This window comes from Phodopus roborovskii, unplaced genomic scaffold (assembly GCF_943737965.1).
Source record: "Phodopus roborovskii unplaced genomic scaffold, PHOROB, whole genome shotgun sequence".
Classification (NCBI taxonomy): domain Eukaryota; kingdom Metazoa; phylum Chordata; class Mammalia; order Rodentia; family Cricetidae; genus Phodopus; species Phodopus roborovskii.
In genome coordinates, this window is record NW_026126409.1 from 20,216,265 (window position 1) to 20,243,451 (window position 27,187).

General features: G+C 45.5%; 1 protein-coding gene across 1 annotated transcript in view; it reads right to left on the reverse strand.

Moving 5' to 3' along the window:
• Positions 1-1,685: 1,685 nt before the first annotated feature.
• Ido2 (indoleamine 2,3-dioxygenase 2) overlaps positions 1,686-27,187 on the reverse strand; it is a 32,413-nt gene continuing 6,911 nt past the window's right edge. Inside the window, exons 2-10 of the mRNA XM_051182177.1 lie at positions 22,423-22,518; positions 19,138-19,257; positions 16,507-16,625; positions 14,974-14,988; positions 13,604-13,703; positions 12,448-12,565; positions 10,197-10,248; positions 5,035-5,183; positions 1,686-3,876 (exon numbers count right to left, since the gene is read on the reverse strand). Coding sequence (XP_051038134.1) covers positions 3,527-3,876; positions 5,035-5,183; positions 10,197-10,248; positions 12,448-12,565; positions 13,604-13,703; positions 14,974-14,988; positions 16,507-16,625; positions 19,138-19,257; positions 22,423-22,518 — 1,119 coding nt within the window. The 3' untranslated portion in view covers positions 1,686-3,526. The remainder of the gene's footprint in view (positions 3,877-5,034; positions 5,184-10,196; positions 10,249-12,447; positions 12,566-13,603; positions 13,704-14,973; positions 14,989-16,506; positions 16,626-19,137; positions 19,258-22,422; positions 22,519-27,187) is intronic.

The following is a 27,187-nucleotide window of genomic DNA, read 5'->3' on the forward strand; positions in this document are numbered from 1 at the left end:
TTCCTGAGGATGCCAGTGAAGGCATCTATGGAGACAGGGCTAGTCCTCGAAGGTCAAAACTGTGTGCACAAGACCTTCTTAGCCCATTGCCCCAGTGAGCAATGCAGGAGACAGGAAGACCCTGGTTTCTTAGAAAGTTGTGTCCCATGCACAGCTGGAGTTAGCTTTCATTCTTTTCTCTCTTCTCTTCTCCTTTTTCTGTCTGGATGGGCTTTACTTTAACACTTACTTGGAAACAATGAATGACAACTTTCAAATGAGCCAGAGAAGACAGAGTCCATGGGACTTGGACTTGCTGTCTTGACTTTGCACTTTGAAAGCCAAGAGAGCTGGGTCCCTTTTGAAGGCTGACTCAGAGCTAGCTCAGGAGTCAAGGCAGACTAGAGCTGAAAGCACCATCTTGATACCTTAACTTTATTGCTTTCATGGTTTTGTTGTCTGGCTCTTAAAATTGCATTGAGCCTTTAGTCCTCTTCTTAACGATAACCAAAGCTGTGAGGGACACAGCTTTCTAAGGAACCAGGGTCTTCCTGTCTTTTGCACTAGTACATAGGCTATGAGGGTTACATGCACACAGTTTTGGCCTTTGAGGCCTAGCCCTGTCTCCACAGATGAGGGTTCACCCTTCAACAACATCCTCAGAACAAAAGTTTAGACATTTGTTAGGAGACTCTGTACTCAGGGCTGGGACCCAGCTCAGCATTTTCTAGCATGCTCAGTGTCCTAGTGTTGACCACACAACTACAAGAGATTTTTTAAAAATAACAAATAAAAGCAAAGGTGGGGAGATGGCTCCAAAATTAAGAGCACTTGCTGCTTTTGCAGAAAACCCAGTTTGGTTCCCAACACCCACAGCAGGTGGCTCTCAATCACCTGAAACTCAAGTTCCAGCGGACCTAGTGTCCTCTCTTGGCTTCTGTGGTCACTTGCACTAGTATGGCTCACATACAGACAAGGAGGTACATGGACATGCGCACAAGCAGTGCGTCTACCAGTGTAGCAAGTAGCACAGGCTGAAGTGAATCCAGGCTTTTTTCAAACCACACCCTTACTATTTTCTACCCCCAGCACTCCCAAATGAAGAACACATCTGAGAAACACACCTGAGCCCCCCCCACTTCACAACACACTTTGACCCAGACTCTGTACATTCCTTTATATCTACCCTGAGACTTGATATCTTTGTTTCATAAAAAATAAGAAACGGAGGATTGGTTTATTTATTGGGACTGATTGAAAACCACAAAAATGAGAACCATAGACTTGCAAGTTAGGTCCAATCTTGAAGTTCCCACTCTTTGAGAACAGCAAGGAGCTTGAGTGTGAAGGTAACTATTTTCTATCCCAGTACTTCCTGGACCCACAGCACAGATGGTTCATCCCAGAGAAAACTCCAGATAAATAGGTACATGTGGCCCTTATGTGAAACCGCAAGAGATGTCCGCAGGAGACAAGGGTGTTGGTGGAGAGAAATGGCTTTTGTTTGTTTGTTTGTTTTTTGAGCCATCATAAGCTCAGCCGTCAGGGCTGAATCTCTGAAGGGCACAAGAGTTGAGGGCACTGCTAAGCCCTACACCAGAAATAGGAGCAGCAACAGCAGTAGCAGAGGAGCATGGCACTGGGTCTCTGAGAAGCCCTTAGCCTAATCATGTGTACCTCCCAGTCTTTGCCAGACGGAGCCAGAGGATGTGAGGCAGGAAGAGCCCCAATGTCTTGATGTAGGACCTGGCTTGAGTCCTCTTTTGGAGCTAGCCTTCTCTCTCCCTCTAGGCACTGGAAAGCAGAGACCCTAGGCATGGGTCCTTATGGTCAAAGTGATTATGTAACAACAGAGCTATGGGGGCTGAAAGGTTTATCAGATAGGATGAACTGGATTGCTAAGTCCACCTGACCCAGATCCATACAGGGGACAAAATTTGGAAGAGGCTGGACGATGATCAGATGGTCTTCACTGATGTCCCCTTCCTCCACAGAACCATGGAACAAAAGTCTGATAGATGCAGGTGTGTGTGCACACAGACACCCTTGAAAAGTGGAGGAACCCTAACCAATGGAATTGACTTCAAACTTGTGTGGTCCCCAGTTTTCTGCAGCCAGGTAGAGGAAGATGTTGAGCTAGAAACTTCAAAAATAAAAGCTACATTTATTTTTATTTGAAACATGTGGACTTACTATTTATTCCTATTTGGCTTGCTTGCTTTCAAAGGGTCAATTAAAACATTTTTCAAATACAAATTCCAGTGTCACTAGGAAAAAGAAAAACACTGTCCTAAAAATAGAGCAGGGAGTTAAAATAGAGTTCACAATGACTACACCGTTTGGGGAAGACACATCAGTTCCAAATCCATAGCTGAGAGTCCCCAGTGCTGGCAACTTTTAGGTTTGAATACTCAGGGACCCCACCCCACACACCTTCACAGGACCACCTAAACCCCCACATTGAATTCAGCATGGACAGGAAGGAGAAGGCTCTCCCAGGTCACAGAGGGCTCTCCAAATTCTCTGTAGTAGAGCACAGTAGGAACTTGGAGAAATAAGCAGATCTACAGTCAGCTGTGGTGGCTCCTGCTTAGAGTTCCAGCATTGGGGAGGCTTCGATGGGGGGCAATCTGAGTTAAAACATAGTAAGACCCAGTCTCAAAACAAAAGCCAAAAATAGACAAAGAGGAAGAGGGAATGCAACCATCATTGTTATTGCTGTCATCACTGTCATCAAAGTCAGCAGCAGCAGCATAGCTCAGTGACTCATTCCTATACAACCCAGCTGTACAAAGACTAAGGCTCGCCTGGACTAAACAGCTCAACATCAGCCCAAGTCACTCATAAGACAAAAGCAGAAACAGAGAGAGCTGGGATTGTAGCTCTATAGTGAAACATTTGCCTGGGATATACAAAACCTTACTCGTAATCTCCAGTAGGCAAAAGGGAAGAAATGAACAAGTCCATAGCAGTGGACACATATGTATAACCTCAGAAGGCTGAGGCAGAGGATCACAGGTTCTAGTTGAGAGTGGATCTGCACATAGTTAGATCCTGTTTCAAAGCCAAAATGGAGAGAAGAAGGGGAGGTGGATGAGGAGCAAGGGAGGAAGGTGAAAGGGGAGTAACCCTGGAGGACAATAAAAGGAGGGAATGGGGGTGATAGAAGAAGGGAACAAGGAGAGGAGCAGGAAAGCGGTCCAGCCTGGGAAAAGATGAGGTAACGTGCCCAAAGGCAACCTGATTCTTTTTAAATTGAGCTTGGGTATCTGACTTGCCCACTGAATGGAGACATGGTTTTAGCTCTCTGCTGTGAGGCAGAGGGATTGGGCAAGGCAGAAAAGTTTCTAGCAAGCGAAGTGGCTGGGGCTGGGGTCAGAGTGGGAATCACAGCTTATGAACAAAGAACATGGTGTTCTTTGGAGCAAAAGTATGCTTGAGCTCAGGCAGAACTCTGGTTCTAAACACAAGGATGCAGTATGTGAACTGCTAAGCACAAGGATGCAGGATGTAAGCTGCTGAGCACAAGGATGCAGGATGTAAACTGCTAAGCACAAGGATGCAGGATGGCCTCCACCGTCTTCTCCCTGATGCTTTTCAGGAAGCTCATCATTGAAGTGCCCCCAGTTCCCCTTTCCTCCAAGGCATGGGATGAGAGATGGCTCAGCACCCTGTTCCTGGCCTTGGCAGCGGCAGAGATGATGTAGCGTGCCACCATGTTGATGTGGTAACTGCGTAGCTCTACCAGTGCCTCCACACACTGGTTATAGGCCATCAGGCAGCACCCAGCACCAGAGGTCAATACGTAGTCCCTCAGCGAAGGAGATGAATGGAGGTCCTCCAGGAAGGCCTTGTGGGAAGGAGGCATGTAGTCTCTCATTCTTTGCAGAAAACCCACTAAAAGAAATAGCCCAGAATAACACCTTAGCTCAAGGCTGATGATACAGGGCCTTTGCCTGCTGCTCCAGACACACAGGTACCAGAAATGTTTGATAGTCATCTCACTCAGTCTAGTTGGGCTTTTGTTATAGCTGTCAAATGCTCGGATGTACATTTCTGCTTGTTGACAGGAGATGCAGACAAGAAACAGAAGCAAGCATCTCTCAGATAATAAAGTTGCGCAGGAATCTACTAGCCAGGGTGTACGTATCCCAAACCAAACATAAATGACATAGCGTTTTCTGCTAAGGGCTATGAGCAATGTCTACAAGCATGCGCACAAACCCTTGCACTGACTGGGGGAATGCCCTAGTGATTCTGTTTGCTAGATGCTTCTTATAGGGAGACTGGGGGGGGGGGGTATGGAGCCAGAGTAATACAGGTTACCAAGAACAAAGAAAAGATATTGGGAAATGGTTATTTTAGTAAAAACCCAGAGAGACCAAAATACTGATTACAACTTTAATTAATGTGGTTTTCTCTTTCATTTGTTTTTGCTTTTTATTGTTTTGTCTATAGAGAGTCAGTGGCTGACATCGATTACTGAAATCCAGGAACAACCCTGAACGTTCCAGAAAACAGTGCAGATGAGACAAGAGTCTCAATTTGGTTCTGGTCCAAGTTAAAGTTTGGTAGCATGAAATACTTTTTTGTAGCTGTTAAGGGCATAGCTCTATGCTGGCAAGCAAAGTGATAACTATTTTTAAAAGCTTCAAAGTGATGGGCTCCCTCTTCTGGCTCACATGGATTCAGTGGGAGGCTGGGCCATTTCATGGGAAGGACATCAACAGACAAGTTCAGACCCATTACTGGCTGCTGCAGACTAGGCCACACAAGGTCCTAGACTTGGAATTTACAGACTAACAACCCAAGCCCACATAGCAGTGAACAGCTGAGATCCTAGCTATCTTTTAAGACTTGGAAACAAACTCAAGATCCTGATGATATCTGAGGCCCTGCATTGACTAACAGGCACACAGCTGCCTGGTGATTTATGCAAATACAAATTTCAGGACGCTTTCAATTACACCTGGTTTTATAAGATAGTAAAAAGCACCTCCCTATTCTGCCTAATTCTTCTCTTGAGGGACTAGGTGAGATCAGAGTGCTGCTTACCACTCTCCTTGCAATGCTCAATGCCCAGGAACTCGTCAAAGGCCTGAAGCACAGAGCTCTGGGCTGCGCTTCCTCCGGAGTACCTCAGAGGCTCTGGGGCCACACCCTCATAGACCAGCCCCACAGGCATGGCTGGGTTGTCCTTCCACCTAGGCAAGACCAGAAAAGAAAAGAATGAGAGGAATGCCCCCAGGGGACAGTGCCTTCTCTGCTGTGGACACTGGGCCATTGAGGAAGAGAGTGTGGCATTAAAGGTGGTTTGAGGAAGGAATAGTGATCTTGCGGGAGTATCCAAGGAGGTGTTAGCTTGACTTCAGCTTCACACCATGCCATGCAAGGTATTGGAGCCCTACTCTGCCCCATTTAAAGGATTCTTCCAGAGAGACAAATCTCACATCAGTGTGTCAAACAGCTCCCACAAATACAGCAACTCAATTACACACAAGCACACCCAGACACTTAACTGTTATCCCCTGAAACACTTTGAAATGTTCATAGCATTAAACCGATGGCTTGGCTTTGATTGCTCCTTGAGAAATAAATATTATCAAACGGGTTGGGTTTGTCACAGCAGGCATTGGTGGCAAGCATGACTAACAAAAAAACAGGAATATAACCAAGGTGTGGGCACCAGAGCCTACAGATAGCTTCAAGGAAAAGCCTGGGGCCCATCCTCAAATGTCCCTCCTTTCCCTTCTGTCCTTTCCATGTCCCTCTCTTTCCACCTCTCTCTCTATCTTATACCCCCATGACTTTTCCTATTCTTGGCCCAATACCCTGGCACCTGTGGTGCCTACAATTGACAAACACATACTCACTCTCTCACCCTGGCCACTTGGTAGTAGATGAAGCTAGGCAAGCTTTACCTTCCTTCCTAAAGTAACAAAGACTTGAACTAAGTTCCCAGACTGTCAGCATAACAGGACTTGACACACTCAACTTGCATTCCAAAGTTGCAAGTCTGGAGTCCCTTTCCTTGAGAACTTTACCATATAGACTTCTACCTTCACCAAGAAGCATATTTTTCTGTTTTCCGATGAACAAAGCATCTGGGTGACAGGGTAAGTATCAGGTTTGTACCAGTGTCTCTGTTATTCTAAGTCATTGTGTTCAGAGAAGGGACACGTGGACCCCATGTATTCAACACCCACAGCCCCCTCCCCTTGCACCCTCTAGCCCCCCCACTGCCACATCCTGGACTTGGACCGTTTCTTGCAAAGTCAGCAAGGAAACAGGTTGCCATATTTGGTGGCTGCTTGGGGTCAACTGCCTCATGAATGTCCATGGTTATCAACTTTGGCAGTCACATTCAGGAAGGATACACAGGAAGGGTGTTCTCACAGACTATAAGACAAGGCCTCTATTCTAGGAAGACACAGAATTTAAGCTCAAATTTGCTGGGTTAGTTGTTAGGCCTAACCTATCACATTTAAGCTCTTGGCACCCTCATCTGAGTATTATTAGTATGAACTGAAGATCCTGGGGGGGGGGCATGCCTGTGTTAAAGATCTACAAGGCTAATTGACTGGCTGGCTGGTCATGGAGAGTTGGAATGGTGAAGACCTACAGCCAAATGGCACTGGGCTAGCTTTGACTCCCTCCTGTTAACCTTCTATCTCTATGACTCTTGGGAATGTATTGACTTAGTATCAACAAGTTTCTACCACCCCAAAGCTGAGAGTACCATCAAACACCATCTATATGTGACCTATGGACAGAGTTTTCCTATAGCTTGCCTACTTAAGGTCCCATCAGTATACCCACACAATCAATCCCTTTGTTGGTAACTTTTTGTCTTTGAAGTACAAGATCTCTTCCATTCATTTCCACATTGGACTATGTTATTTTGGAACAACTTGAATCTGTGTTTCTGGGCACTAACGTTTGGCCACAAATTAAACTGAGTCTTATTCCTTTCTGTTAAGAGCTGTGTTTTGCATTGACATTCATACTTATCTTGCTGGTCACTGTAAGAACTAACTCAAATACTATTTGCCTGAAACCTACGAAACATCTAGCAAGCCCCAGCCATTTATTGTCTAGCAACCCCAGGAAGTAAGAATGCCTGCTGATGCTCTCATCTCTGTCACAATGGCCTTTCTGAGCCTCCATTTCCCTGGTTTGTAGGGAAACCTGCTTCCTGAACCCATTCCAGGAGTTGAGTGGTCTGTGAACAGCTCAAAGAATCAGAGTTCAGGGCTAGTGAAACTGGAGAATGTTATAGACATAACTGCTGTGGGGATAATGGACCTGGTCCACACCAGCACCTGTGCTGGGATCTGTGAAGAGAAGGCATGTGCACATGTATGCTCCCGCTTCTCTGTGGTCTGCGTGAGGACCCACAGGATTCATACCCTCCAACTCCTCCCTCACCTTCAAGTTGATTGACAACCATTTCCAGCTCAGCTGCTTCCCCTTGGTCCAACCCTGAACACCTTCTTTCCAACCTTGTCCTCCACCATTCTACCCCCACTCAATCCTGAAGCTTACTAGTTATCCTCTGACTGTGCCACCCTGAAAGGAAGCCAGGACGGCCCATGCTGTCTGGCTTTCACAATGGCTGGCCTCCTCATTCTCCTGTACACCTGACCCTGCTCCTCACACCTTCTCCCTCCTCAAGGTCATAACCATCATTCCCTTTGCTTGGACAGGAATCCACATGGCCTGCTCCATTGCCTGTGCACATCTGTTCACACATCACCTGGAATGTGGTATTCCTAGATCCCAATAGACAAGATACCTGAGCCACCACACCTAGCTGTCCCTCCCTAGTATCCTTCATCCCCCCCCCCAGCATTGCCCCAAGCAGCCTCAAGTGGTAACATATACTGTAGGATGTTTGCTTTGATTACATCTGTTTGCTTAGCATCTTCTCGCCATCTTGAAGTCATAAGCTCCACAAGGGCCACGTGATTGCTCTTTTCCCTGCTGTTTCCAGCAAGTACAACAGTGTCTGGAATGTAGTAAGCCCTCACCATAAATTTATTTGATGAATGAAGGAATGAATGAAATATGAGCATTCCACAAGTCAGTACTGAAGGGACTCTGGCCAGCTTGGGTGTGATAAGTAGGCTCTGGCAGGCCTTGCCCTTCTCTCCCATTCCCTCTGCTTAAAAACCTTTAGATTACATTCCTAAAGCTAGCCCCCAAGGTCCATTCTCTTCTTTGACCAATTTCTCTTCTTGAGACTGACTACCAAGATCTAGCTATCAAATTGTTGAAATCTGGCAATCAAAAGCCCCCTTTGGCTCACCTAATTAACATATCCAGTCAGAATTAAACACCTCATCCTAACACAGGGTTCCCCCCATTTACCCTTGTGAACTGTCATTTTCCTATGAGCCAGTCTGTCTCCTCTCTATGGAGAGGCAGTCCTTTGTCACTCTGGGACAAATATCCTGTCCCCTTTCCTTCTCCTCTATCTTATTTAGCACCGCATCCAAGCCCATTCTGACACAGACTTCTCTTAAAAATAACACCTGCAGGGTCATTTGCTGCTATTTTCTGCTTGAGTCAAAAAGCAGCCATTTTTCTTCCCTACTTAATAAAGGGTTGGTCTCTCTGGAAGCAGGTGTTTGGGTGTGGTTTGTGTTTAACCGGGATCCAGGAGGGAGCCCCCACTGTTCCAGAATCCCCATCAAGCATGACTCAAACCAAGTGCTTGAAAATGCCCAACTAGGCTAAGGGAACTATCGGATATGGCCCTTTGACCACACACAGGAGTGGTTTTTCTGTAGCCAGCCATGTTGGAGGTGATGCAGGAAATACCAGCAGAGGGAAGATGACAAAGGATGGGTGTGCTTTCACACACCACACGCTGCAGCTGTGTGAGACTCACCATCTGTGTGAGAGATGCTGAGGAGACCAAGGAGGTGAGCATCACCCACAGGCTGGGCTGCTGTTTGTGAAGGGATGGGGCTGTTTTCATTTCTGGTCTCTATGATAAGGCTATTTTTAGCCTTTCTGGTATTATTTCTAGCAATCCCAAGGAAAGGGGAAGTAGAAGGAGACAACAAAGTGAAGTGGCATTTCCCCCCAGAGGAGCTCCTGGCCTTCCTGGGAACTGTGATGGTCTGGGAACTGAAGGGAGCACATCTCACTTCCACATGGAATCATCTTATAAATAAAAGTATATTTTAAGAAGCAAATGAGAAATCACAGACCAAAAGCAAGGCAGATGCTGAGTGAGGAAACTGACATTTTAAAGACAAGTCTATTGAAAATTCTCAACAATGGGGCATGGCACTATAGATTAAGCATTTGTTCTGTCTCCTGCTGTGTCCAGACACTGCTTAGATTCTTTCTCTTGACAGCATCCCATGCACCTCCAAGTCAACAAGACACAGACATTCCAAAGTGACTTGACTTGACTCTGGGAGTTGGTGAACTGGATGACAATCTGACTAAGGAATATCAAGGTAGGGATAACTGGGAGAAGAATGGTGTGTGGGGGGGGGGGAGAGGAGAGAGAGAGAGAGAGAGGTGGGGAGAGAGGGAGGGAGGGAAGGAGAAACATGGGCATATGGGAGGAATCGTATAGCAATGAGACAAAACAAAGGTACCCAGAATCAGTGAAGAATGGCTTAGCAAGGGCCTGAGATTATTCCTGCTACCACATAGCAAAATGACCAGACTGTATTCCCCACAACTTTGAAGGCCAGGCAGTCTAAGAGCAAGGAAACAATGGTTTGGTCTGGTACAGACCTGGACTCTGGTTTACAGATGAGTCACTGGATGCTATGCCCTCATAAGGGCAAAGGGCAAAGGGAAAACCATGACTATTGCTTTCTGACCTTCCTCTCCCTCTATCCCCTTCCATTCTCCTCCTTCTCCTCCTCCTCTTTTCCCCTCCATACCCCTCTCTCCACTCCTTTGTTTTTCCCCTGTCATCAAGTTGGGCTCCTAAGAGGATCCATGGCTCCAGGCTGGCAGCTAATGACAACCCCTTGCCTATAAGTACCCAGGCTTAGAGACCTTTCCTTAGAGAACCCCAGACCCAAGGTCTCCATCCCCCTAGAGCAGACACAAGTGGTGACTTTGCCAGCTTCGGTCCCTTGCTCTATTTCTTACTGTAGGAAGTGTCTGTCTGTCTGTCTATCCTCATACAAATTTGGGAAAGTGTGTGGAGGTCTCAAGCAGGAAGCCAACTGAACCCTACTTACCCGGATAGGAAGATCCGGATGACCGTGTAAAATATGTCTGGGTCTACATAATCTGGAAAACAATCAAATGTGAACCTTACCACGGGCAAAAAGCAATTGGCCACATGTGCCTGGACCCTGCTGCTTTCCTGAGGCTCCCCCACCTCTATCTGAACTATGCAGAGCCCAGAATGGAAGCAACAGATGGAATGTTCCCTTGCCAAGGGCATGGGCCCTCGCGGGGCTGTTAATCCAGTCCGTATGCTTGCCTCCTCTGTTTGGAATACTTTGGTTTACTTCACCAACACCACTAAGAGATTAAGACTATCTTTTTTAAAAAGTAATATTTTAATAGACACAATGTGAGAGAGGAAAGAAAAGCAGAGAGCACCCCCTATCAACAGGCGAAGTAAGAGCAATGACCAATGTCCAGAAGTTCCTGTGTCAACCTAGGGCTTCCCGTGGGTTGTCACTTGTCAACAGAGCTGTTAGCTGCAAACTGCGTTGACCAGCATGGGCAGCCATGCTTGGAGAGGGTGGATTCCACTCTTTATGGACTCCTACCTAAGGAAGCATGCCATCATGGCATCATACAACCCCAACTTCTGGGACAGATTACTTTAATTTTTTAATTTTGCTTTGTCATGTATCAAGACCACTTTGTTGCCTGCGGTGAGCTGGGCAGGGTGGGGCTGCCTCACACTGAAGGTAGACAAATCAGCATTGGCAGATGCCGAGTTCATGCCAGAAGGCTATGGGGTGAATTTTACCCCTAAAGTAAGTCCAAGGCTGAAGGTGGGGTATTAATGAGTTCACTAGACCAAGATAAATGTTAAATGGGTGTTTTATTGGGGAACAACTTACACAGATAATAGTAAAGAACAGCCCCAGCATTCCTGCTCCAGAAGATGCATCTCTGCCCTTCCGATGCTCTCCACAACAGGAGAGAGCCTTTCCCGCCTTCTCTACCTTCCAGGGGGCGTATCTGCACCTGAAGCCACGCCCGAAGAGGTGTGGCCACTAACACAAATTCACTGGCAAGATGCCACTACACAAGGGATGCTATTACTCAAGGCCTTTCCTCTGCCCTAGTCACCCAGAGCCAAAGTGCTTCAGGATTAGCAAATGTGTTTCCCGACAGAACTGCTTTCCTGCTTGGCTTTGTATTTTCCTGGTAGTTCCTTGACTCCTTCACGATTTTCTTGTGGGTTTTTTGTTGTTGTTTTGTCTGTTTGTTTTGCTTCACTTCGCTTTGCTTTAGCAGGAGCCCTGCATTGCTTTCCAGTGGCTGTGGGTGGCAGCACTTCATCACCACACTTAACTGGAGTTGCTTTCTTGAGTACTGTTTACATCAGCTCCTTTGGTTGACACCTTCATGTCTCTTTCCCGAGCCTCAATAGCATCCCTTCCAAAACCTTCTCCCTCCCCTGTGTCACCTGCTCTGATTCATGGACCACAGAGTGGCACAAGTAAAGATTGACAGCCGAGTCAGACTGAAACCCTTTCTTAGATTCTTAGCAGGTGCCGGCCAACCTTCCACAGTGACCTCTCATCTCAGGAGACATGTGGACACCTTACATATGGTAGGATGGCTGCTAACTACATGTGGTCCAAGTAAGATTTGCGTAATGCCTTTTGCAAGCAAAAATCCTTAACTGAAATATTGTCACAGGACTGTCCATGAACTGTTCATGAACTCTTACATAAGAAATGATTCAGTAAGAGCAGATTGGAAATATGGTCTCCCATATTTTCTTCTGAAATCGTTATCCTTCATACTTAAGTTTTTATCTATTGTTATCTGCATATATTATGAGATAAGAATTCAATTCTATTTCCTTGTGTCCATCAGGAGGCACCAGTTACGCCTTCCTTCTGTAGCTCCTGCCAGCACTAGTTTAGGTCACAGAAGCCTAAAACCAGGTTCAGGTGTCTCAGAACCCACAGAGAGGGACTTGCAGACACCTCTACCCAACAGCCTTGCTCTCAGCAGCCTAACCAGGGAGACTGAAGTTCACCCAAGCAACATCGCCCTTGTGACCCACCCAATCTGCCAGGCTACTGCAAAAGCTCAGCGTATTTAGACCCTGAAGAAGGCAAATGACCACAATCACAGGAAAATATACACAGAACAATTTTTCTTTCTATCACCTGAAAAATTGTTCTCTGAGCAATTTGGTTTATGCTAAACTAAGGTGGAACACTAGCACCACCTTGTGGAGAGCTCTACTGTCATCCCTGTAGGGCCCTGCCCAGTTCCGTTCCTTCTTACCATGCATTTGGGCCAAGGCTCTGGTGACGTCCTGGATGGAGAGTCTCAGTTGCTTCAGGGCCTGGAGCAGGGTGTCCTGACTTTGTTGCAGAAGGGCCTCCACTCCCTGAACCAGGGCCTAGGAATGAGATCCACTTCCTCAGTCCCACTACTTTCCCTACTACTGGCAGATGCTGAATCTTTCATTGGACAAGACAAATGGATGAGGACTCGAGTAGCCACAGGATTTCACTACAGTGTGTGCATGTGGCTGGAACCCAGGGCTGACACAGGCTATGTTCCTGCTTGACTATGGAGCTACACACGGGGTCCTACTTTCACTTTTAAGAGCAAATAAGTTCTGCAGGAATTATGCCAGGACTGGACACTCTGCTGAACAGCAGGCGGTCAGTAAAGCCATAAATCCAGCTAAATCTAGAGATAAAAGTGAGATATGAATGTTCCCACTTCATTGTCTATTATCTTATACCCAGCCCTGTCAGAACCCATGGGATTTGAATGGAGGGGGGGGATGAATTTTGCAACCCCAGGGCTAGGTCACCTGGGTGACCTTGGTGATGCCTGCTGTCTGAAAGAGCCCATTTCTGAGAGTGCAGAATTGCTCTTGTAAGAAATTCACACACATATACACACCATACACACACACTCACACACACATATACACACTCACACACACATGCACTCACACACAAACACGCACACACTCAAACACACATGTGCACAGCACACATACACATGTGCACACAACATACACACACACACATACACATACACACACACACATCCCTCGGGTCTTAACTGAGCTGCCAGTTCTGGGGGAACTTTGCCTGATTCTTCAAACATGGATTTGCTTTTATCCATCTCTTTGTAAAACACCTAATTTTTTTCTTTTTAACCCGTGTGACTCTAGCTTCTACAAAACCATGAACAGTGGGTGTCCATCCTACCCTGCCTATGATGCCTATGTGTAGATGGAGGAATGGTTCACACCATACTAACAGGATGCTGACACCACAGGAAAGGACTCAGATCTCTTCCTCCATATTGGACCAAGCAGGAGAAAGCCTGTGTCTGTCCATGGGGAGAAAACCACCACGAGGAGAGGACAGTGTGAGCATGTGGCTGAAGATGAGGGGGCTATGAAGCAAGGGGATACCTTTATGCCAGGCGCCGCTGCCTTCTCCACCAAAACAGTCACCAGTATGAAGGCCCGTAGGCTCTCTCCCCCGGGAAAGGAGATGATGGTTTCAAGGTTCCTGAGAGAAAGAAGCCACCAGGAAAGAGGATGACCATGTCAGTCAGAGCCAAGTTCCCCTGAGCCGAGGACTCTGGATGTTTACCATGGTCTTGATGATCCACAACCTTTGCCCCAATGGAAGCAGCCATATTGGGACATTATTAGCAAGAGGTTTCTGGTCCTTCAGGATCCCATCATTCTTGTCTAAAACTAAGGGGTCTTGGAGCTAGAAGGTTCCAAGTGAATCCCATGTTCCCTTTTATGGAACTGAAACTGCAGCTCAGAGAAGTGAGACAGCTTATCTTCTTATCCTGGGACACATAAATGATTGTTCATGGCCAGCTGACCCAGCACACCTTAAGAATTTAACCTAGCCCTTCTCTCCATCACAACCACCACCCCATTTTTCCCCTTGGGTTTTATTTGTTTGTTTGTTTGTTTGTCAGGCAGGGTCTCACCATTTATTACATATCATTCTCAAATTCATAATCCTCCTGCACCTGCCTGTCAAATGTAAAGATTACGAGTGTTTGTCTCCATAACTGGCTAAAGTCCCAACCTAGCATGAAATGTTGTCACAGAGCTGGGCTTGAGGACTATCAGGAGAGGTCATTTCTAATCAACCTGACATTGTCCCATCTGATTCAAATCTGATCTGATCTACAAAACCCAAAGCTAACCCCACCCATGCATCTGCTTCATCTTCCACAAGAATAAGCAAATCCAAGACTCAAACTTCACAACAGCTGGACAGACGGGAGTCATGAGGCGCCATTGGCCCAGTAGATATGTGTTAGCCTGGGGAATGATGCCTTTACCCCTCCCACCTGCTCCCTTCACAGGGTGGAGGGGGATGTGCACAGGGTACAAAAGTGGCTTCCCTGACAGCTTTGCTCCACGAGGAAGCCGGAGCCTTTGACTGTAGGCTAGACCTACTCAAAAGGGCCCCAGTCTGCCAGATGACAAGGGATTTCAAGGTGACTCTCCTGTCACTGTGGCCTGCCTGCCCCTGGCCTTTCGAAGATGTTATACAGTGATTAGAAAGCCCCGTGAGACTGTTAGGCTCCGTGACAGAGTTACAGTTTATTGTTTTCTTATGCTGCACTTTTTATTGTAAACTGACAGGGGCATGTGGTTAAGAAAGATCAGTTCCCTCACTCCTACAAGGTTGCTAATGCTGGGACTTTTGAGTTTTGGGAATTTATGCTATCCACAGAACTTGACACACTTCCCCTCTTGTTCTATCAAAAGCCTACAAAGGTAGCAGTGACTCTAAAAGGACATCTTACCTGATTTCCCATGGTCTGGTCACATGTCAGTGATTGGCAAAGACAAAGATAAAAAAGAAAAGAACAACTCAGTTGGTAACCAGAAATGATTTCTAGGGTCCCTGGTACCCAGGCTCACACACTCATTTACAATGGCCAAGCATGCATACATGTTAGTACACACACACACACACACACACACACACACACACAGAGGCCTAGAACACCTTGGGTTGTGATTGGACAATGAGCCACTGAGTGACAGTGAGAACCAGGTCTCAGTTCACAGCCCAAAGTCTGTGTGTAGGAACACACTCATTCTTGCTGCTCTTCATCTGCCATTCACCCCAAGACCCACCTTAGTTACTGTAATCCTGCTCACTTGTTAGGACTTTCCCTGCTGCTGTCCTGGAATTCTAAAGATGCTGTTGCTCTTTGACATCCATCATGTGCTAATTTGTCTCAATACTGAGTTGCTTTGGGAGTGTTTTGCTTCTATTTCTTTCATTTCTGCAAAGCACTAAGCTCTGTGTAGGCATCTTAAAAGATGTCAGGAGTACATTCACCCAAAAAATGCTTGGGGAGCCCTGGGGCCTGTACCTCCATCTCTGGGCCCTGCACCTCACTTGCTGGGACACTAACTTCTCGTGGTTGTTTTCCACTTTCTCACCCCAGAGCAGACACATTCCCTTTTAAACTTCCTTTCTCCTTTTCCCTTGAACCATAAACCCAGCTTAGTCATCACAGTGCAGTCATCACAATAATCCATGCACACGTATTTATTATCTCACCCATTCCAACTCTAAGCTGGATTCAATAGCCTTCAATGCATACCAACTTTTTATCACTGTATAACTGGTCAAAGATTGAGCCACTGCTACCTACAGCCATCATGCCAAGGAAGGTCTCTTTATATGCAGCCTCAGCTTGCCCTTTGTGGTTTTAATTTATCACAAAAGCAAATGCTGCCTTGTGTCTACAACCTGAAACAAGTTTGGCTGGGAAAATGAAGTTTCCATGGATTCCTTGTTTGTTTAAGTCAGTAGACAAATGCTTCTATGCCTGGCTCAACTGTGAAATGGTGTCAACTAGGAGGAATTAGCGCGTACATCAGAATCCCACATACCTAGAGTCATTCATTCATAACCATATTGAACACTCCCCGACACCCAGTCCTAAACCTGACTTGAATGGAGGGCAAAAAGGGGAGGACCCCACATGCTGATAAGAAACAGCGCAGGAGGCTGAAACTCAGAAATCCAGATGTGAAGTGGAAGCAACAAGGAAAAATGTCTGAGGCCAATGTGCTTAGAGGTCACAAAGAAGAAATGTCGTCAGCTTAAATGTGTGTATTCACTCCCACTGTAAAGCAAAGGGTGAATGTGAACACACAGCTCATTATAAAACAGCCCTAAGCCTGTGTGTGTGTGTGTGTGTGTGTGTGTGTGTGTGTGTGTGTGTGTGTGTGTTTGGAGACAGGTGAAGTGAAGTTCTGGGTCCTCCCATTCCTGCCTCTTCATCTGTTGATATCTGAAGAATCCTTTCTCTCCTTACCCTTCTGGGTTCCTTTTGGTCCAGTTTGTCAGCACCAGATCAGAGTGGACCAGGATAGGAGGGAGCCCCAACTTTCTGGAGACTTCAACAAAAGGAATGGCAAGACTTCTGGGCAGCACCTTTAGGACAGGAATCCAGACAATATTCTGTTGGCTGAGGAAAATCACCATGATTGCCTGTGATAAGTGACCCAGAGACCAAGCTTGAGTTCCCAGAGTGGTCCACACCTGTACCCTGCACACGCTTCCCGAGAGATACCCAATGGGAATACTGTTTATGAGAACACATTTTGCAAGAGGTGCAAAAATCGGAAATGTACACACAATGCACAGAACCTCTGAAAACTGTACAAAGTAGAGTGTCACCAAAACGTTTAATGCAAACTGAGGACTAAGTGTAAATTGTTCTCTAGAGAGACTATAGATTATAACTAATATATGTATACACACACATACAGAGAGAGAGAGAGAGAGAGAGAGAGAGAGAGAGAGAGAGAGAGAGAGAGAGAGCAGGCATAGTTATAGAAACGGAGATGTAGAAATAGAGAACTAGAGAGGTGTGGAGGGGGGTAGGCAGACAGAGAGACAGAGAGAGGGGAATGTAGGCACATTCTTGCCAAGCTGAGTGTGTGGGAGTCAGTGGATAACTTCAAGTGCTGACCTTACCTTCCACCTTGTTTGAGACAAGGTGACCTCCTGTTTACTGCTGCCTACACCAGCTTTCTTGTAGGTTTTGGGGAACCTTGGCTCCAGTGCCAGGCCTGCTTAGAAGCGATTTGCCCACTGAGCATCTCCCCAGCCTGGGACTGAAAACATTTTAAAGACATGCATCTGCCATTCCTCTTCCTCGGAGCTGGGATAGCATGTGTGTTAGGTAGGGAGCCACTGCAGAGCATGGGACTCTGCGGCAAGCCTCTGTGAAAGGCAGGGGCTGGGGAAGGTAGAAGGATGGGGAGGTGACTGGTAGCTGGGGGTCAGGGAAGGCTTACAAGAGAAAGGGGTGATGAGTTCGGAGTGGTCTTGGGGGCTGGACATTGCTTCCCTCACCCTTCTCTAGCCCTCCTCATAATTCAGGAGAGTTGTTTAGGGTATATACAGCAAGGGAACTCGTTAAGATGTTGTCACTGGCCAAGGTTTTATTTAAACTTTCCAACATCAAACATTAGACACTTGAGTTTTGAAGGTGAGATACAATATGCTATGGTGTTGGAATCTGAAAGAGCATTGTGGTGTCCTTTCTTCCCCGTCTCTGGTATTTACACATGGGACAATGAGCCTGGGAAAGCATAGCTCAGGTTTCTCATGCAACTGGGTAGTTCTGGGATAAGCAAGACCTTGCTTTCTGGGAAAGAGAAACTTAGAAAAGGGGAAAAGGAAATAGCTGGAGATCCTGTTGAATGACGGAGTATTAACCTAGCACGCACAGGTCCTGGACTCCATCCCAGCACTCTCAACAAGCATAACAAAAAGAAGGAACTCATGGCTGGCAGGGCAACCCATGCCCGGAATCCCAGCACTTGGAAGGTAGAGGCAAGAAGATCATTAATTTAAGAACACCTTGGACTGGAGACTGTTTGGGGCCACTTTGTAAGACCTTGACTCAAAGAAAGAAAATAATTAAATAAAATTAAAAGATTGTTAAAAAAAAAGAAAGAAATGAAAGGTGATATTTGTAGCATTCAGGCATCTGTCTGGCCTGTCCTTGGGGTTCTGACAGGACACACCCTCAGCTGCAGCCACTAGGAGCACCACCTGTGCACATTCACTGTGTTCCCTTTTAGAGGGTCCTTTACCTCCCATCCTTCTCTCTTTCTTCCTCTCCCTCTCTATGTTCTGCTCTCTCTCTCTCTCTCTCTCTCTCTCTCTCTCTCTCTCTCTCTCTCTCTTTCTCCCCCTCTTTCCTCTCTCTTCTCTCCTGCTACTCCTATCCTCCTATCTCTGAAGGCTGGACTTTCCTCTCCCCTTTCCCCTTTTATGATCCCTTTCCCTAATTGAAAAAAAGAATAAAAATAAAAAACCCTCTGCTTGAATCCTATCTTGTGGCTTGTGGCATCTGTCTCTCGAGTGCTGCTTTTTTATTTTTTTTTTACAACAATATTAGTTTCCTTCATGGGTTGAGAACAGGTACAGAGTGAAACGTGAAAGTCACACAGAGTTAGATAGAGGGTTGATGAACAGCAGGCTTGGCAGAAAGCTGTATTAAGGGAAAAAGCAGTGTTCACATCTCTATGTGTCACTGGGGGAAAGCCAGATACTTCCATACAATCAAGATACTCTGGCCTTCCCACTGTTGACCTTGAACTTGGGACAGCTCCCCAGGTGTCTGTGCAACAGAGTGATTATGAAAATCAAGGTAACTGACGTATTTAGAATTATAAAATTCTTCGGGATGTTTTATGAGTTCCCAGATCTAAGGAAGCTGTCACACATTATTGGAATGGGAGTATTGAGAGCCTTTGGAATTGGCCATTAGTTTAAAAGAAAATCAGCTCTGCAAGCAAGGGGAAAAAAATCCTAACCCTTTCCTGGCCTTCTGATTTTTGGAGACTGGGCAGTGGAACCTGTGGCTGGTGACTTGATTCTTGGTGCAGGGACCCCAGGATCATCTGATAGGCCTTTCCTAGCCCTTCACCTTTTGTGGTTGGGTCTCCCCTTCTTGCCAGACGAATCCCATGGTGATAGCGGCCAGCACCAGGTGTGCCAGGCGTTGCTCGCGGTGACCTGTTAGGAACCTGCAGTCCAGGAGGGGCATCTACTGAAGAGAAGTTAAGATCAGCAGTTTAAAATCTAAAGGGGGTGGGGACTAAGACAGGGGGCCCATGCCTTGGGTGTCCCGCAGATACCAGGACCCTGCTTGGCTTTCAGCAGACATCTAAGTGTCTTCATGCATACCCACTTAGCCCAGCTCTTAGAGTGAAGCAGCGTGGGAGATGCCATGTGGTCCAGCACCGAGGTTGTGTCCAGTTTTGGCCAGGCCCTGGTTTCCATCTATTGCATTGAGAGTCCCAGAGTAAGCATAGAGGTTGAGATAAGAGGACCTCCATACTGGCCCCATCATACCTGCTGGAGCCCAGCTTCTCCAACCATTTAATCTTGTAATAGCTATGAAAAGAGTAAAATCCCATGGGCTCAGGGATGTAAACTCTCTGCAAAACCATGGGTCAACTGGGTGTAAGGCTTCCTGGGGCCCTAGTAAATCACCCACAGCCCAGACAAATGAGGTCACGGGGCTTTCCACCCAGCTCCGTCCCCACCTTGTCCTGTGGGAAACCACAGCTTCTGGTGGCACCGAAAGGTCACCCTGCAAAACAGCGCCAGTAGGCAGCCTAGCCACACCAGCTTCCCTGTCCTGCCCAGCTGACGTCAGTTCATGGCTTTGGCACTCCGGGCTTCACTCCCTTTGCTCCACAGGCGTCTCAGAGGGGAGGCGCCATTTGAAGCTCCTGGGGACACTGGCTTCCTAGGGGTGAGCTGGAGCATACTAGCAGATGGGGCGCAGAGCCCTTCCTCCCTCCTCGTGTCGCTAGGGGGCAGGATCTGCCTGTGGCTGTGATGGCGCAGCCCATGATGACAGTAGTTACCTGGTACTTGCTACAAGACCTTTAATTTAATAGAGAGTCTGAAATTTGATGCTGAAGACCCAAGCAGAAGCCAAAGGACAAAACTGTCGCAGGGCATTTGCTTCGGTCACAGAGTCGGGAAGGAATGAAGCGATCCTGAGGGCTGGCCACAGCTATGCTCACTTGAATCATGAGTCACAGGTTTTGTTTGAAATTTCCCAGTAGCCATAGTTTTTCCAAGCAACAAAGAAGTAAAATTAGTTCTGATGATGTGCTTTGCTGGGTCAATAAATAAAATGTATTTTAACATGTAATCACTATAGAAGTCTTTCAGACTCTTGAAAATCTATTCCTTGTCTTCTCACTTTGTCCTTGGCCACATCTCAGGTGTTGAGGAAGGTCACCTACAGGAAGGACACCTAGATATAAAAGGAACAAGGTCCACTGGGGGGGGGGGGTGTTTTCTGAACATGTCAGGGTTGCTAGCCTCACCTTCTAAACATACATATGACTCAAAAATCCACCATAAGGACCGGAAAGGACTTTGTAGTTAATCCCTTTGCTTTACAAAAGGCTTCAGGTGGTTAGGGAGAATGCCACACATTCCTTATCCTCCGGGGATGAATGTAGTGGCCACACATGCTGGAATTTTCCATAGTTCGTTTTCTTTTTCAAGTTCAGCTCTGCTCTTGTTTCAGATTTGTTTAGAGCACAAAGAAATGAGTTTTACTGTGACATTTTCGTGTGTGTATGTGTGTGTGTGTGTGTGTGTGTTTTGAGGGGGGAGAAACCACAGGTTGCTTCACACACACACACACACACACACACACACACGTTTATTTTCATTATTCCTTTTCCTAGCATTTGTTTCTTGGAAAGGCTGTTCCACATTGGTTTGCTGATGTTAAAGAAAGTCTACCATTCAGTTGCCTTATTTACAGTTCTCACTGTCCAGCTGGATTCTCGATAATGGTGTCTCTTTCAAAAGCACCTGTTAAACTTACAGTCATTAAAATTGGCTGTAAAATGTCAGGCACATGTATATCTGTGCATACCAAGTGTGTGTGTGTACTTTAAAATCAGGAAATGGTCTTTGGCATCCATACCACCTATGGATTAGAACTGACATCAGCAATTTAGTGTGCTGGCCCACTGTCTGTGATGGTGTGTTAATTACACTTTTGAGCTGCCAATTATTTCTATTGAGTGGAAATTATAACACTGATGTTTGTGAGTACACTGACTCCTAAGGACATTATTGGATTGTGTATTTAACCAAATATTATAGGACACTATTTGATTATGTATTTAACCTGGAAAATTTAACCTCAATATTCTTTTCTCATAACTCAGTAAATATTCTAGGGCTCTTCAAACCAGCCCTGCTACCCTGCTGACTTCAACACTGAGGTGCTGCGTGTTTCTGACACACATTGGGTACTTGTGTGTAACACTTCTTGAGCTTACTGATACAAAGTCTAGGAAGATGGATATGCATAAGACAGGACATTTGTTTTTATGCATAATGGAATGTGATTGGTCAGCATTAGTTCTTTTCTTAGATTGTTCTCCATCTTATTTTCTCCCTTTGATGTTTTTGTTAGTGTGATGTATCAACAGTGGGCACAAATCACTTCTGTGAGCCCTTCCTTGGCAGGCTGTGCATGTATTTTGTGCAAAAATAAAATAAAATAACTCTTTGGGTTGTACTTTCTTACATGGGTCAGTTTCAGTCTTCAGCCTCAATGGGTGTTTTTGAAGGGGGACTATTTATATAGGGTGTTACTGGGGCCAGCTGCCTGTCCTGATCTCTGAATATCTTGTGAAGGCCACTCGATGAATATTTTTTAATCAATTCATAATTAGACATTAAACAACAGCAAAGAAAGTCCTGAAAGGCCTTCTTGTAACCCTGAAATCCTGTAGCTTTTTCTGACAGACAGAGATGAAAATGGGAAGTCATACCCAGATAGTGGATGTTGTTATGTGGCAGGAACTGTGAAAGGGTCCTTGTGAAAGCCATTAATGCTCACAGCTATGAGATGAGAACTTCCTCCATTCATCAAAGAAGGAAGTGAGATTATGAGGCGCCCTCATGCTTACTACGAAATTCCTGAATCAAAATATATTTTTCTAGTATGCCTTACTAAAAATTGGAGGTGGCTCCAATTTTCCCAGGACCAAGAAGTCATCATCTCCAGTATTTGCTCACTCTGACAAAGATGACAGTCTCCGTGGCAGTGATCAGTTCCTCTTGCCAGGTCAACTTCCCACCCCCACAAAGCTGAGAAGGAAGGGCTATGAAGATGGATGGAGGGAGGCAAGGGGAGTGGCGTAAAGAGAACAAAACAATGTACCTTGTACACATGGTCCCGGAGCTGGTGGCTCTCAATTAAGTGAGCAAGTTTGTTGGCAATCTCCATCCAAGGTCTGTACTGATCAGGAAGTTCTTTCTGCATTTCAAATAGAAAGAGTCAGTATTTTAGATCTCTCTGGAAAGCAGCTTTGGAATACTCTTCAGGGGAATTCAAGTCAGCCCAGGGGTGCAAACAGAGCTCCCTACAAGCCTGGCCTTAGGCTAGACTTGCTACACCTACATGCAGATGACTAGAATACAGAACTTGTGCTCGTATCATATAGTAAGGGGGAAGGAAGTACAGGCAAACAGGTCCTGATGTAAAACCACATGCTTCATGTGTTGTTGTATGAACTTTCGGCTCCTCTGAGAAGGGAAGTGGTTAATTCTCTCACCTGCTATGGGAATGAGAAAGGAATAGTCAGATACACACAAAAATAGGGCCTGGCTTTGAAGTCCAAAAGTGACTTCTTCATTCCTTCATTTTTCTTCTTGTATTTTTAGTCTTTTGAGACAGAGTTTTGCTAGGTAGCACAGGCTGACTTTGAACTCACAATCCTCTGCCTCTGCCTCCCAGGTACTGGGCTGTAGACATAAGTCTCCAAGGCTATAGTTTCATCTTTTATTTTGAGACTGTCTCTGTGAGTTGCCATTGAGCTTGTGATCCTCCTGCTTCAGCCGCAAACACAGCTGCAATTACAGGCTTGAGCATCCTATTTCTATGAATTTGTACTGAAATCCACCCACTCCCATTTGTCTATGGCAGCTTTTGAATGGAAGCAGTAGAGCTGGGAGATTGCAGCAAAAAGCTGCATGCGATGCAAACAAAGTTTATTTGGCCTTTCAGAAAATGTTTGCCAAACCTGGATGGAGCCCGTGGCTTCTTAGTGAACAGGTTATCCAAGTCAATGCGTGGTTACCAAGAAATGGAATGAAGCCCACAGCTGTGTTATGACTCGAGTGATTGTATGATGGGTGAAAACACAAATAAGAAATAAGAAATGCAAGTAGAAGGCAGAGTAGGCAAAAAAAAAAAAAAAAAGGCTAGTTCTCAATGGAATGGGTTGAGCCTACACATACACATCTGCTGAAATTAAAGCTATGTGCCAAGAAGTGTAAGGTTCAGAAGGAAAGTCACTAAAAAGGGAAATCAGATTGTGTGGCTAGAGTTTCTGAAGCTTATGCAAACTGAAACAAGAAGAAAGTCTAGATTAGCACACTGGGGAATATTTACAAGGCAGGTACAGTAATTGACTCCATTGGCACAGATAAAAAAGAAAGTTCTAGAAGTTCAGTGAGCCATAGAGAAAGACCACATGTGGAAGTCAAAACTTAAGAGAATTTTTTGAAAGGAGGTAATCAGAAGGTCAAAGTCATCATTATAGAGTTAAGTGTAAGGCTACCCAACAGCAACACAGGGAAGTACATGCTAGTTTCTCTGATTTTTGTTGATGCTGTTGTTGTTGAGGTTAGGATCTTAGAAGCTGGGCTCAGTTGCTCCTGTGCTAGGGAACTGTGGGAACAGTGGATGGACTTTTTAGGAGCAATATTAGTGAAAGGGAACCTGCTTTCACAGAGGTCTAAAGTAAGTGCAGTGAGCAGTTCATAGTCTGCTGCTGTAAGAGGAGCAATGGGAGGGAGATAGATGAGCTATAGATGGTGTATAGAGATGGATGGATGGATGGATAGATAGATAGATAGATAGATAGATAGATAGATAGATAGATAGACAGACAGACAGATTTATCCTGATGTATCTGTGAATGGCAACTTATTTCATCTCACCTGTGTGATTGTATATTTTAAAACAGACTAGCATATCTCCTGTTTACTTTGAAATAGAAAAACAAACATGTGAGGTCATGAGGACTCAGATGCCCCTAGAGTAGGCAGGATTGAAGAAAAGCTGTCACTAACTGGCATCTGTCCCTTTCCTTCTTTGGTACCTAAATAAGGAGTCCCCCACTCTGAGTTAAATTAAGACTGACTGGATTCTGTTTTCCTTGTTTATGTGAGAAATCTTAGTTTATTTTTTCCCATTAGATCCCAGAGGAATATTGTCCTTATTGATTTCCAGTGCCTCATGTTTGGACTCCTGTAAAACTCACAAACAAACACAGCCACAGAGCCATCCAAGTGTGGTCAATGTCCACATGTACTCCTTGGGAACTGTTCAATTCACAGACTCTTGGCCCTCACCCCAGACATAGTGAAGCCAGCACTCTGGTAGAACCCTGAAGACAGCTACCCGCCAGGTAATGCTGACACAGCCTGAGTTTGACAGCCATTGTCAGGGACCAAGCCTTGCAAGTTATCCAGATGGGGAAGACAGGTTTGAAAGATTTTTCTACATCGCTAGGCTCCTGGGTTTCATCAACCCTTACCCAGGAGATTGCTCTTGTACAGCGCTACAACTCACTTAAAGTGCACACTGTCCTCCAGCTCTCCACTAGAGACTGAAAAAAAGCATAGAATTGTGTTAGTTACTCTTCATTGTGAGATTTCATGCTTCAGTGCTGGAGGCAATGGCGGCAGGCGAAAGTCTCATAGGCAGCAGGCTTCTTCTTTGATGTCCGTTCATACCATACCAGTTGCATTCGTTTAGTTAATTGACTAATCTTTTTCCTCCCTGAGGGATGTGCCTTGGCTCTTTGATGTCTGAGGTCTGAGGTCTCTCCGTTCTTAGACACCAGTCACTCCTCTCAAGTCTGGTTGTCTAGGGAATTTGTCTTACAAACTCAGACAGACTGTTTTACTCCTCCACGTAGCATGAGGGAGCCCAGAATCAACTGTGAGGGCTATGGGCAGGTGATAATAGAGAGCTTTGGGGCCTCTGGGACTTGGCATTTTCTGAAGTTCACAGGGGCCCTGGAAGCTTGTCAGAGACCTACAAATTCCCCGTGGTGGGGCATACTAGTACCTTTTAAGATAACGTCGAATGTGGTCTGCTTAGCCCCTGACTCAAACCTAACATCTATATGAGACTGGGCATCGTGGGAAGAGTTAGCTCATTGGAAAGCACCTGCCTAGCATGTAGAACAACAGCAACAAATAAATAATTAATTAAAAAGACAAACAAACAGAAGAAGACTGCTTTGAGAGCGGAGGACAGAAGAGAATCATCGGTGCTATCTAGCTGACCTAGAGGACTTCTGCCCAGCTCTTACTTGGCTTCTTTTTTATAATAAGAAAGCTGCAAGCCAGAGGTGGCTCTTCAGGTAGATTGGTCAAAACTAGCTGGGTCTCAGATAAAGGGCCAGAGTGGCTACTAAACAACACCTCTAACTTCATTATAGTAAATTCTACATTGAGTGTTCCATGACACTTTGGTATCACACAGCTAACAGTTGCTATAGGGATGGCCAGAAAGAGCCATAAAATGTACCAAAAAGGCAAGATAGAGGCCTCCACAGGTAGGATTGAAGACCTGAGTTCATCCCAGATCCCACAAGGTGACAGGAGAGAACCAATTACTGAGCTGGTTGTTTATGGACCTTCAGAAGTCTACTGTGGCTTCTGTATTCATTCTGTGGGGGGTGTGTTTGTGTGTGTGTCCATCTGTCTCCCTGCCTGCTGGTTTCCCTCTCTCTCTCTCTCTCTCTCTCTCTCTCTCTCTCTCTCTCTCTCTCACACACACACACACACACACACACACACACACACACACACTAAAATAAATAAGTGAATTTTTAAAAAAAGAATTGAAAAAGAGATAAAAGATGTTTGTGAAATTCCTGGGAAATCTCCAATCTAGTCTCATAAAATACTTGAATATGCCTCCAGTTATTAGCCTATCCATGACCCCCCAACCTCTTTGATCCTATGCCTGTAACCATAACAGATCATGAAGTTAACTTGTGGGTTTACCTCCCACGTCTCCCATTCTCTGCCAAGAACACAAGTTTTTGGTACTCAGCTGCTATTCTGCTTTGCTAGTGGCTTCCCAATTGCTAGAGGAAAAAAGGATATGGTCTTTTGGGTCAAAATTGCTACTCTCTAAAGTGGACAATAAGAGCAATCCCGTTCTTACTCTCCAATCTGGAATGACAACACTTGGAAGGTTCCAGTTTGCTTTGTGTTTTTCCTAGTATGTTATATGACCTATGCAACACCCAGATCATTATCAATTTGTTACTATTCTAGTTTTAAAATTTTAGTTATCTGCAAGTTCAAAACTCTTTTCACAAGCTTTTTGTCTATGGAATTTCTTCTTTCTTTCTTTTGTTTTGAAACAAAACTTCACCATGTAGTCCAGGCTAGACTGAAACCCTGTATGTGTACTAGCCAGGGGATACACTCAGGGGAATTCTCCCTGCCTTAGCCTCCTAGCCTGTGGTTACAGCCCTGCACTGTCATGCCCAGTCAGTCAGTGGATTTTGTGTGCATTTTAAATAGATATTCCTAATGTAATAGTCAAACTTACCTATATTTCATTTATTTTCCTAGTCTAAAGTTAGGCTCGGTGAGTTTCTCTCTTCCCAAAGCCATTTCTTTGAAGTATTTCTAATCTTCCTACTGATGCTTGCCTTTAATCCATCTGTGTTTGTGTTATGGGACTCCTACTTCATGATTCCCACAATGAAACACGGATGTAAAGCAGCGATTGTCAGTTTGACAGAGTCTGGAATCACAGGGAAGACAAGCCTCGGGCACAGTTGTGAGAGGGTCATCTAGATTAAATGAGGTGAAGACCTGCCTCAAGAGTAGGTGGCACCATTCCACAGGCTGGGATCCTAGACTTAACCACACAGAGAGAGCCAACTAGG